General features: G+C 33.3%; 1 protein-coding gene across 1 annotated transcript in view; it reads right to left on the minus strand.

Moving 5' to 3' along the window:
* Positions 1–1,749: 1,749 nt before the first annotated feature.
* The window catches only part of LOC138310333 (electrogenic sodium bicarbonate cotransporter 1-like), a 29,332-nt gene continuing 17,841 nt past the window's right edge, over positions 1,750–13,240 (minus strand). The window contains exons 11-19 of the mRNA XM_069251501.1: positions 12,404–13,001; positions 11,382–11,495; positions 10,859–11,023; positions 9,925–10,103; positions 9,075–9,147; positions 8,215–8,283; positions 7,395–7,571; positions 6,861–6,965; positions 1,750–5,843 (exon numbers count right to left, since the gene is read on the minus strand). Coding sequence (XP_069107602.1) covers positions 5,511–5,843; positions 6,861–6,965; positions 7,395–7,571; positions 8,215–8,283; positions 9,075–9,147; positions 9,925–10,103; positions 10,859–11,023; positions 11,382–11,495; positions 12,404–13,001 — 1,813 coding nt within the window. The 3' untranslated portion in view covers positions 1,750–5,510. The remainder of the gene's footprint in view (positions 5,844–6,860; positions 6,966–7,394; positions 7,572–8,214; positions 8,284–9,074; positions 9,148–9,924; positions 10,104–10,858; positions 11,024–11,381; positions 11,496–12,403; positions 13,002–13,240) is intronic.

The following is a 13,240-nucleotide window of genomic DNA, read 5'->3' on the forward strand; positions in this document are numbered from 1 at the left end:
CCATCAATATAGATTTTCTAATGTTATTATTTTAAAAACATTTGTGGTTTTTGATTGGGAAAGGTAGTCGGCTTTTAGAGGACACAGTTTGACAAGTATTACTACAATACCTTTCTCTATATACATTGTATGAAGTTAATTTTGACGCATCACGAAGACGCTAAATAAGCAATTATCGTATGTATACTATCTTAAAATGAAAATAGTTTTGTTTCATGAAAATACAAACGAGAATATAATGACTTCATTTTCTAGATTACTTTGATTCTCATCGCGAATTAACGCGAAAATAAACACCACACGAAATATAGGTGATTTGCAGTATATCCTACTCTATTGTTTTATTTTGTGCGACAATATAAGATGAAATAAAAAAAAAATGGAAATGTGAGATTAAAGATGCTCCACCGCTGAGGAATGGTAATTTTTCTCTAACAATAATAGGAACATATGAATTAGTATTTCTTCAGTTACAAAAGTTACTTTATACCATTACCATATTTGAAAAGTTTGAGCTTCTCATTTTACTTCAATGCAAAAATATTAAACAATAATTGATTGCAACCCAAAAACATTTCGTGGCACTATATGTCCTATATGGAATGAAGTACTGATTGCGCATGCATCAAAAGCAAAATAAAATATCTTATAATATTTTTCATGATAATTAAACAGATAAATACACGATTAAACACCAATTATTGATAAATTGGTGGGTATTGTTTATGCTCTGTCGGTGGTGGAGCATTTTAAAGGTATTAGCCACTATTTAAGTTAGGGATAATTCGTATACCTATATGTCACTTTTAGGTGTGCTTTTTTTTAACTTGAACATAACTAAGTTGATAAAAAGTGTCCATCGGGGCCAACAATAGGTATTACGTTTGTTATGTAGCTTGTAATGCAAAATACGTGAAAAATATATTTCAGGAAAACAAGTCCACAGGATTCGGAACAGGAACATATTCTGACACCAAATAACCATGTTGTTATATCTACATATATTTATAGCAGGTACAGGCCAAAAAAGGATAGTTCGTTTCACCGAATTCGACTTTACTAAAGCATACACATCGAGTCCTTTTTGGCATTGTCATGCCAATGGATATGGTGGTTGTAAAGATTTTTTTTTCAAATATTTTTTAGATGGACTACGTCTTGTGTTGTGTATCTCAATTAACGAAAAGATCTTAGTAATAAGTATAAGTATACGAGAAAAATAAAATCCTATTTTTTAAAGATTCTCCACTGTAGACAGAGCTTAAACGATATACATCATTTGAACAATAATTGGTGTTTGATCATGTATAGTATATATATACATGTCTAATTAACATAAAAAATAATAAGAAATAATCTATTTTGCTTTTGGTACATGCACGATCAGTACTTCATTCCATATAGGACATAATGCCACGGATGTTTTTGGACGAAATCAATCATTTTTAATCTTTATTTTTCTTTTTTTTCTTTTTTAATATGAAGTAAAATTAGAAACACAAACTTTTCAATAGTTGTAATGGTGTAAAGTAAGTAACTTTTGTAACTGAAGAAAGATACTAATTTGTCTTTTCCTGGTTTTTTTTATTGGGAACCCAAATGCTATTCGTCAGCGGTGACGATCGACTATATCCATATAAAATATTGAAAAGGTTGTTAAAGGTTCCGGACTGATTTTAGAGCCAATCGGTGAAATACGGTGTATTCCAAGTTCTCAAAGACATAAACAATTTTCAACTTCGATTTCATTTAAAAATTAATTATTTATTGTTGAAAATACAATCAACAAGTGATAAGGCACAAAAGATTACAAATTATCAATATATTCTTAATATCTATACAATATAGTAGTGTAAATGCAAATTAAACGTGGTTAACATGCATATTTTTCACAATTCTTCAAGGTTGTATATATCAAAATCTGTAACATGAGTCGTATATACACGTATAGGATCGTAAACGAGTGTTCAATTCATATGAAAGGAGTCGTTTATTTTTGCGATCCTTGACGCGTTTCATAAAATCTCATTAGTTGAACACAAATTATAAACATTTTATCACATAACTACACCAATCTGCATTTAAAACAAAAATCAACATCATAGCCTATGTTTTACAATAACCCAATATGGAAGCCGCTACGACGTCTTGAAATCCTTACATCACGTTATGGCGTCACAATACACTTTTACCCACAATCTCTCCCAGGGTGCATTGCGGCCACCCACATTTCATGAATGTGGGAACCGCAATTGACCCTGGGAGAGATGGTTTCACTCAATGGAAAGCATACGAAAGAAAATAAATACTAAAAATTAAAAAAATTAACTTAATCATGTTTGGAAACTATATTGACAAAAATTAAATAAAATGTTTAAGGAATCCAAATCATGAATAAGAACAACAAGTTAATCTCTGCCCCAGGGTTATCTATAATTCTGATTACTATGTGAGGGAGCAGTAATGACTATAACTTGGTAGTCTTTATTTCCATATGACTTACTACGAATTCGATACAGTGAGACAGAGAAACTAGTAAATATTAAAAATGGTTTTGATAAATATGGTTATTTAAAGAGCAACTTATTATTTTCTTTTATAATTCATAGTTTCAAGTTATGGAGATATAACACAAAAATCTGAGTGTTCTTTAAATACACCGCATCAGCTATCTGTGTTACATCTCCATAACATATAATCATATTTTCAAATTCATCATTACTAAGAATAATTTTATAGATATTTTTCACGTGTAATTCCACTTCTATCGATGGATTCATATTGTAAATTATTATGCTGCCGTATGTACCAATCAAATGCGACGTTATAAAAATTTATTTTTAGCCAATGAAAATGCCTGTTACAAGCAAGATTAAATCATGTTCAACGTATCATAAATACTTAATAATAATAATATTCCATATTTGCATATTACAAAGTTATCTGCCCTTGCTGGTAGGTATTAATTGTAATGTCGTGTGTTTGCGAGCGTAACGTCATACTTTTCGGAAAACTGACGTGAATTGCTCTCACAAAATAATTACGTAACAATGGATACATACCCGCAAGGGAGCTAACTCTGTAATATGCAAAGACGGAAAATTTCGGCTGGTTCGATTAAATATTGGTGTGAAATCGATGTCTCTTCTTAGGTTTGTATCTCGAGGTATGTTCTATGAAATCGAAAAAAATCATGTTTATTAATTTTTTTAGATCCATCAAACTTTTGGTTTATGTAGTATTTCGAGTGTCGCTGAGTGTCGTTCATTAATCAGAATAAATCTTGTCTATATAGAAAGAGTGCTGACTGGGATTGCCTATACAACCTAAGGCACAGTATGACTGTTTGATGCTGAATTTATCAACGCCGTACTGGATTCAGCTATCATTCATATCTCATATATACGTATATCACAAAATCCACTCGGAATGCATTTACCAATGATATTTATACAGTTAGTTGCTAAAACACATTCATCAACGCTATAATTGATGAAAGTGACAGAACTGTATCACATAAACATACCACAAGCTTATAAGATTTATACAAGTCAAGGCGGCCAGTGGACATGCACATATTTCCATATACAGGTGTTCGCAACATCACCATTTATTATACGCATCAAGTTTAACATTTATCAATAGTATACTTGAAAAAATGTATCACTTGTTCAAACGAAAATACATAAACATATTTCATTATGCAGGAAAGATAATAGTGTTTACTCAAGCGACATTATTATTCGTCACTGTCATTATTTGCCTAGAAATCTCAAGTATTTGTTTGTTAACATTTTATCGCGTTGGATTTATTTTCTAAGTAAGGTATGGTTGTGAAATTGTTCACCCAGATAACGATTAACAGGGACAATTAATGAAATGCAATGGAAATCATTAAATCGATTAAAATGAAATTAAATAAACAAACTTCCAGTATACTGATTGGAAACCAAAATCGTGACGCTTCACTATCCAGATAGTATTTACGTTTTTGACAAATATTTTAATTTCATTTGTAACGAATATTTTCATTGAAGAGAAAATGTATGTTACGATCTCATCACATCAGAAAGGGAGTCACCGTATTTTATTCTATAGCTCAATATACATTCAAGTTAATCCTTAGGTAGCAGTGTACAGTAGATTTGAAAAATTCAGCAAAATAATGTGTAGGCTTTAATTATGTACACACAGCTTTTAACATTAAATGACACCTATATAAAAGTATATATATTTTTAATCTACACAACGTTTGCAATTGTCATGCAGAGTTCATTTTTGGATAGGTCTGCTTTTTGTTTTTATGTGAACCTGTAAAACCATGGTAACCAATTTTTTTTGAAAAATTGCAAAAAAATTGGATTTTCAACCCAAAATTACACCCCTTCTAGGAGATTTTTTTTCTTGAACACAATTTAAAACTGGGCATCACTGTCGTGAATAGAGGAACTGAACCTATTTCGACATTGGTATAATTTGAAACCTTTGAACAATCTTACCTCGTACCGCGGCTATCAATTTTTGCTGCTACAGTATTGAGTTTTTCCGTCTTAGACGCACATTCGGATACCTTCTTAACAATTAATCTCGAACCGATTTTGTTGAATTTCTTTATGCAAATGAAGCCTGCATATAAGTCTCAAGATTGAATTCACCAATTTTAGGACATTTTTTTTTTTTAATTTATGCATAAAATAAAACGGGCTTTCTGCTTAATAAAAATCTCACCCATGGCCATTCGGTCTAACTGTACACTGCTACCTTATATATACCATATAGCCGGTCATTTTCGATGGGAACTTATAAACAGGAATCAAATTTTCTCGATTTGGCTCGAATTGTGTTGTATGTATAATTCAACAGATTCTTTATTTTTCACCGATCAATTGTTCGCTACCAAGGTATGGCACGGGAAATCGCGAAAATAACTAGGCTGTATGACACAATATTTTAATTTTCACTACAGTCCCACTATGTAACGTTACCAAGCGCAGTTGGCAGTCATATAGAAGTTGAGCTTCAATCGCTTATTATGACGCCATTACATTGTGACGTCACAATTTTCGTGCCAGCAATCACGGAAAACGGCTGTTTAAATGGCTGTTCCATCCTTGACAATAACGATTGATTAATTCATTATAGATGCATAATCGCTTGGTATATCAACAAAAAAATTAACAAAATGTAAATATAAGAATTTAACGTCTTTCAGTTGACATTTGTAGCCAGAATGAATGCCAACTAGACAGAGGCAATCCCACACGAAGCTAGCGCGCTTCATGGAATTTGCCTCTGTTCAGTTGGCATTCATATTGGTTATAAATGGCAACTGAAAGACGTTCAATCCTTAAATGAACAACGTTATACGTTCATGATAAAACTATTGTTTCTACAAAATGTATTTAACATAATATATACATATGGTTGTTTTCCTTAATGATAAAAGTCACTAGAAAAGCACTTGGTAAAGATATATACGAGTACATATTATTTAAATTAACACATTTTCGCTACACTTCCGGTAAATTGTCAAGGCCAAAGTTCACGCTTCTATCCTCGCGCACTTTTTGAAGTTCTGAATGATCTAAAACAAATGTCGGGTTAACCGGAAGTGAGAGAATGGAAATTTTCCTTTGGCAAACATGGTGTCCATAAACAGTGCTGGCTTGTGATGAACCTGTCGAGATTTTCCGGCCAGCTAAAGAATGGCGACCATGACCGCCATCTGGATTGGTTTGAATTGATGTAGTTCCGGTTCGCAAAGAGAATGCCGGTACTGACAATGATCGAGAGAATTTTATCTTTGTTGCTATGACGCCATGTGCAGTTTCTTCTGTTCCATCCTAATGAAGAAATAAAAAATATATTTAAGACACAAATATTGAAGGCGTTTTATTAACAGTACTCTCCGTTGATGTTATAAGGTAGGATTGATTTGGTATTTTGACGTTACAATGCCCAAATATCGATTTTCTCATATGACATCACTCTTTGTTAAGTGACATCACTCTTTGTTAAGTAAGTATTCATATCTGATAATACTATTATTATTTTTAACTAATATAAAGGCTTTTGACTAAGCTAGTATAGTGTTATACCTGTATACCGCCATGAAAGAACAATTGCAATGAACTACGCAATCGGTCAGTATTTAAATCTGCCAGGAGAGCATTTCACCATATTGACCCGTACAAAGGTCCATAATTGTTAAATAATATATCAATCCTATCATTATTTAGCGTACACTTAACATCCTCTGTATACTAAGGTCAAGTTCAGTTTTAGACAAAGACGTCACTTTTAATGTTGCATTCCTATGTTACGTTCTAACAATATTGTGATGTCATAGAATTATGAAAGAACTAAATTAATGATACTTCTTTTTTTTTTTATAAATTTTATGTTTGGAATTAGAAGGATACAATTACGGAATCCTTTACTAATAACAATATGTGAAATGATTTAAAGATGCTCCACCGCCGACAGAGCATAAATGATATTCATCATTTGAACAATAATTGGTGTTTAATCGTATATATTTATGTATAATTAACACAAAAAATAATATAAAATAATTTACTTCGCCTTTGGTGCATGCGCAATTAGTACTTCATTCCATATAGGATATAGTTGCACGGATTTTTTTTGGGGATGCAATTTATTATTTTTTATATTTTTAACTTTAAGTAAAATTAGAAGCTCAAACTTTTCAATGGTGGTAATGGTCTAAAGTAAGTAACTTTTGTAACTGAAGAAAAATACTAAATCGGAGCATCTTTAAGAAATGTATTGCTATGTAAGATAAATACATATGTGGTCCGTTCGAATGACAAATATATTTTTAAAATATAAAGGCAAACCTTTGTAGACTTGCACATTTCCGGCAGTAAGCTGTCCAGCCACTGTAGCTCATAGGGATCGAACACGTATTCTAAAGCCTTCCTGATGAAGCAGATCGCCACCACCTGATAACAAATACACCTGATTAATTGTTTATAAAAAATCAATATGAGCAGGTTGGAAAACAACATGTCACAAGATATATACTTCGACTGCTGTAATAATATAATAATTTATCCTTAAGAGCCATCACAGAAGGTATCACACTTCCATTTAAAAAAAAAATAATGAAATTTTCTGTCTGAAATTAAACGGCTGTTTATAAATGGATGCTATATTCACTAAATATTGTTATAATTAACACTGCTTTGGAAGTAATGTTCAATGAAATAAATATTATAATAAATAAATAATTTCAATTTTATTCCAATTTAAATATTTTCATAACTATGAATTAGTGGTGTGGTTTGTATGTATTATTAAGGACAGTGATGTGTTTGTGCAGAATTTATAGTGCTATCTCACTGAAAGTGATATAGAATGAATTGACATACCATGATAGGGAATGATATGGCAACGGCCTTGACGCTTTTGACAATCCAGAGAACTGCCAGACAGACGACCTGGATGAAGGTGAAGAGATGCACCCTGGGAAGGGGCACGTATCGGAGGTACTTATAGTCGGGTTGGTATTTCTGTGGCATAAAGACAATTAGGATCCTCTCCACTAGCTGAAAGACAAATGAAAAATAACTCTGTATCAATCTGGATAACAAACGTGTAAATTGCCACCAAAAGTCAACACATGTTTCAAATTATTTGTTTATTTCATTCATGCCTCTCACGTAATGCGTTTTGCCAGAAATACAAAAAACAGTATGTCTTAGGCAATAAAATGAGGCATGTTTTCCACTATTGGGGACGGATTTATTAAAAATGTCCGAATTCTATTTAAACTTGTACCATTGTGGTGCCTGGTGTTATGGCGGTGATGTATAGGTGGATGAAATAAAGTTTATATTAAAATAATGTTTCAAAGTTCTTTTAGTTCAGGTCCATTCGTACATTTTTTGCAAGCCAGTATGTCTGTTTGTTTGATTATTTTAACGTCCTATTAACAGTCATGGTCATGTAAGGACGGCCTTCTATGTATGCAGTGTGTAGCGTGTGTGAAGTGCGTGTTTTGGGAGACTGTGGTAAGTTTGTGTTGTGTCTTTTTGTATAGTGAAACTGTTGCCCTTTAGTTCTATTGAATGATTATGAAATACAGTCATCACGGGTTCTCTCACTATTCTTTGATATAGAACAAGCATATATCACTTGCAAAAAACTTTTTTTATTATTTTTATAAAATGTATAACTTTGAGTCATTACCTGCATTCCGTTGAGAGCGGACACACCCATGTAAAAGAAGACTCCGTATAGCACAGGCATAGGGATATACTGTAAGGATACATAAATGGCGTATCAATTACATGTACATTTCTATTTGGATTATTGTTCATAAACTAATAATTATTATTTATTTGCTTTTTTACTAAATCTGGCTTTCTGATTTGCCGATTATTTCATTTAAGCATTGATATCATTACTTTTTAAATTTCTTCGGGTGTGAAAAAAACTTTGTTTCCAATCTTTGTGAATTCGCGTAACACAAGGAAATTTTAAAAAATAATCAACTAATTTTAGACTTTTTGATCAAATAAAATACATTTTAATGGACGATTCCATTGTTTTTTTAGCTGCAATATTGTAGTTCAAAAGACTTAAGAAGATAATGATGTCGTCTTTAGACATCAATTGCAGAAAGGTATACTATGCCGGGTACGTATATTCGTTCTATGTGACTGTTTACCATATTATTTTCCACTGCTACATATTTTCGCGTATTTCATGGAAATCGGGATCAGAATTTGCCGAGAAACTATGGCAAACACAAGTAAAGTAGAATCAAACGGATATAGATCGCGAAATTAAATCCTGAAGAATAAGCCGTGTGGTAGAAAAACGCGAAATCAAGTCGCCACGAAAATGAGTTGGTTTAAATTTTCAGTAGTTTTATACACTCCACCGAATATGCTAGAACACTCAATGTATGATACATACAAATCATGTCAAAAGTATGACAATCAACGCTTACATTTGAATTTAGCGTATTTTCGCATTTTACTCCCAAATCGCGATTTGTTTGACTCGCTAAGACTGGCTTTATGGTATTAATGGTGTAAACCTACCTTTAAGATGGAAGTTATGAGTACCGCAAGACCGCTAAATATCCCAACCAATAATCCAGTTACTCTCTGTTCCCTGTGAAATAAAACATATTAACATTGATTTAGGGTTTTATGAACAACTAGAAAAGCTATTTAAGAGATTAAAGATTTGATGTGACTAAATTTCAATTACGTCAATTGACCGATCGCCAGTTGTAATATAGCCACGTCTCATGCTCACAAACGCACGTGTTTCTATTCAATGTCGGAGCAAACATCGTAGCACACACAAAACAAAATACAAAGTCACGTGCGGTTTGATTGACAGCTGGTGATCCGTCAATAGTTTTGCTGGGTTACTTTAAAGAATTAATAAGGAATGAAACATTTCTTGAAAGAAATGTAATTGCATTAATCTTCAACATTATATTTATTGATTTGATAACAGTGAAATTATACAGATTGGTTCATTTTTTTAATTATAATAAATGTTAAATCTGCCATATAAATACCTAATTGTCACCTACAGGTGGAACTGACAAAATTGAATACTGTAAGCATGGAAACTTACGCGAGAGGAAAATTGACGCTAATTACTAGAAGGTCGCTTGATAGCGAAAATTTTCCCCGCTTTTAATGATATGTACATATAACAACTTAGTTGTTTAAAGTCTAAAAGTGTATCTATCGAGAAAATAACAACGCGAAAAATGAATGCACGCAAAAAGCAAAATTAAGAACTCGCAAATACATCCATGTTTACAGTAGATTTGATTTCAATACTGCCATAGTGTTTTATTCAAATGAAAATAATTTTCATTGCTTCTGATAATTTAAATTAGATCATTCCCGCCAATAACTAGTAATTTACCTGACTCCAAGGAAAGTTGGTTTCTCTCCCGGTGCAGTACATTCGGAAGTTTTCTTTAAACTCATAACATGCGCAATGGCTGTGACAGTCGCGGCGACGTACCAGGGCAGACCCAGTAGAGAGAGTATTACAATCAGGATGGCTACTACCAGGAGGTCGAGATGGTAGCCCCCACCTTTCTGTAATCCAATACAAAATGGAGATGCATTTAATACTCACGTAATTATCTTAAACATACATGATTAATTCAGTTATTTTAGCGTCATTAATATCATGCCAAAATATGATTGCACTTAAGCCTAATGTATATTCGGTATTTCGTATATTAAGCAATTTTTGTACATAAACTGTTTGCTTTAAAAATTCCCTTTTCGTTATCACGTTTTTACTTGAGGTTCTGACTTGATATATACATCTAACTTTGTACTGCAGGTGATATCCAAGTAACAATGCCACTTTCTGGGTCTGACTTCCATGTAATTTTACGCAATTGTCATGAATATTGTCTATTGTGTATAATATGACTGGGATTTTCTTGACACAAAAGAGTTTATGCTCATGGTTTTTCTCCATATATGTCTTAAATGGAAAAATTTGACTTGAGTAAGTTTTTGATTTTAGTAGGTTTCGAGACTGAAGTGTTGTTGAATTCGATCTCTGGATTTTACCCAAAATGGATTCAATCATAGTCATTTGTACAAACGACACTGACGTCTCGAAACTAACTTGTCCTTGTTTATTCAAGAGTTCCACTAAGGGGACATAACTCTTACGAGTAAACCACACTGACTTTCACCTTTATGCGGAATACTGACCGTAAGTCTGCATTGAGCCTGTTTGACGACAATGACCATTATGGCGTCTTAAACTAACCTGTCTTTCTTTATTCAAGAGTTCCAATGGGGACATAACTCTTTCAAGTAGAAATACTGACCTTTAGTTTATGTTGTGCCCGGTTGACGATGACGGAGGTGATTTGTTGGTCCATGAACACGAGGATCGTAGCCAGAATGGCGGGAAGTGCTGACGCTACCATTAACCACCAAGGATTGGTATCACTGATGGGGTTGATAAACCAGCCACGTCCCGCTCGTGTCGGCTACAACAGGTAGCATAAAACATTCAGATTAGAATCAGATCTCTAAACATGTCTAGTTATGTGATGCATGATACATGTATGTTAATGATGATGTGGTTTGTGATGCCTATAGCAAATTTTTCTGTGTGAGTTCAATAGGTAACTTACAGACATATACAGGTTGAAAAGGTCGTTATTTAAGTAATATTTAAATTAGTACGAAAACAATAATGAAATAACATAAATTAAATAGGTGAACATTATTAAGTTATATAAAGATGAACTAGGATGGTGTTATTAAATATGGAGTGTTTTCACTTCGGATAATAAAACCAGTTGATCGGTATTTTCTTAGAAATTTTAAAGTACATGAACTCACCTTGAACTCGGACGGGACTGTGAGTTTGGGTGTGGGCAGTCCGAGGCTCAAGTCCAGACCAACCATTATCACTATAGCCAGTAACACGCTAAAGTCACTGACCGTCTGGCGTACCTGCAAAGTACAGTAACACATGAAGTAGGTCATGATTGATTAATGGGGATCAAACCTAGTACACTGAGGTAGATCTTATTATGTTCCTGTTAGAACCAAGCCTAGGACATATGAGATGGGTTAATCATTTTGGTTATTATCTAAAGCTGATATTGCAAGTTATAAACCATGTGATAATAAAAGGATACCGTATCCCACTTCATTTTTTGCGAAATACAAATTTTCGCGTAATATTGCAAAAGAGCTCGAACGCTTATTGAAATGTTTCACGAAATGTACGAAGCGAATATACGAACATATGGTTGTCAGTATGAGCGTTTGATCACGAATTAAATATATTCGCAAATATGCAGTAAGTCACAATGACTCGAAATTTGAAAATGCCAAAATACTGTGATTTACAGTACTGAAAAATCCATTTTCAAGAGTCCATAAATTCCTATGATATTACACTTTCATATTCAGTGAAGAATAATACATTTTAATTCTTATTTTGTCATTGATACCCACTGATCCATAAACTCGTGTTCGAGTAATACTTATAAAAGTAGCCATATCCATTCCATTTAAAGAAAATTATATTTTCATCACATCAAACAAGTTTTTCAACCGTAATCGTCAGTTTTACGCAAATGTTAATTCTCTATATGACACTTAAAGCTTGATAACAATATGAACGACCTTCACACCATATGCTTAGACAACCGTTCACATTTTGCAATTTTATAGAGTAATAATTCGTCCTAGATATATTTGGTGAAGCTTATAAACAGCGTTGACCTTTGTCAGCCAAAATAACCATTAGCTCTGAAAACATATTAACGTCTAGAATAGCATGCCCGTATAATACGAATCTAACCATAAGGTATCTTAAAAACAAATCACTAAAATATTGTAGGGCTACTTACGACGGTTGGGCAGAATAGGCTATCCCTGAATAAAACAAAGCAGAAAGCCAGACAGGACGTTCCCAGAAACAAGATCAAAGAAAACAGGAACACATCCGGTACGTATTTTGTGTCGTCACATCCGTTTCCGATGGGAATCCCGCCATTATGTGTACATTGTTGTATCCATGTGGTGATATTTTCAGATAATGCTTCTTGCGTAGAATTTATTGTGTTTATATGAGCAGACGACAAACCAGCAACAGTAGAAATCATTGTGTTTCCTACGCCACTCGAACCGAAACCAGACAAAAGCGTGTGATTTTCCGGACTACCGAAAGTAGAATTCATGGTAGTGTTACCAAGGAAACAAACACATCCGGTATTTACTTTTGTTGAAGGATGGAGTTCTATTGGATCTTCCACGCGTATTTCTAGAAGTTTTGCTACTGCCTGATATATAAAGATAATAGCTACGAGACATGCAAAACTGTCTTCTGTAAAGCGAGTTATGTATTGGACAAGCGAACTTAAGTCGAAAGCAATGATGATGAGGAGAAAAAATGCCGTCCAGATCCCTACCCAAACTCGTGCTGGCATGAAGTCCCATCCATTATCACTACAAAAGATGGAAACATATAAAATCAAAATATAAAATTGTGTATTTGGATATTACATAGTTATCTGACCTTGAGGGTAAGTATTTAATGTGACGTCATTTGTTTGCTAGTGTAACGTCATACTTTTCAACAGAAAATGCGATTTACGGATTTTACGTATCCAAATATTGCGATTTTACTTATTTCGATAAGATTTCATGAATGGATAAGATTTCGCGATCTAGCAATAACCGTCGAT

Source organism: Argopecten irradians, chromosome 16, assembly GCF_041381155.1.
Source record: "Argopecten irradians isolate NY chromosome 16, Ai_NY, whole genome shotgun sequence".
NCBI classification, from domain to species: Eukaryota; Metazoa; Mollusca; class Bivalvia; order Pectinida; family Pectinidae; genus Argopecten; species Argopecten irradians.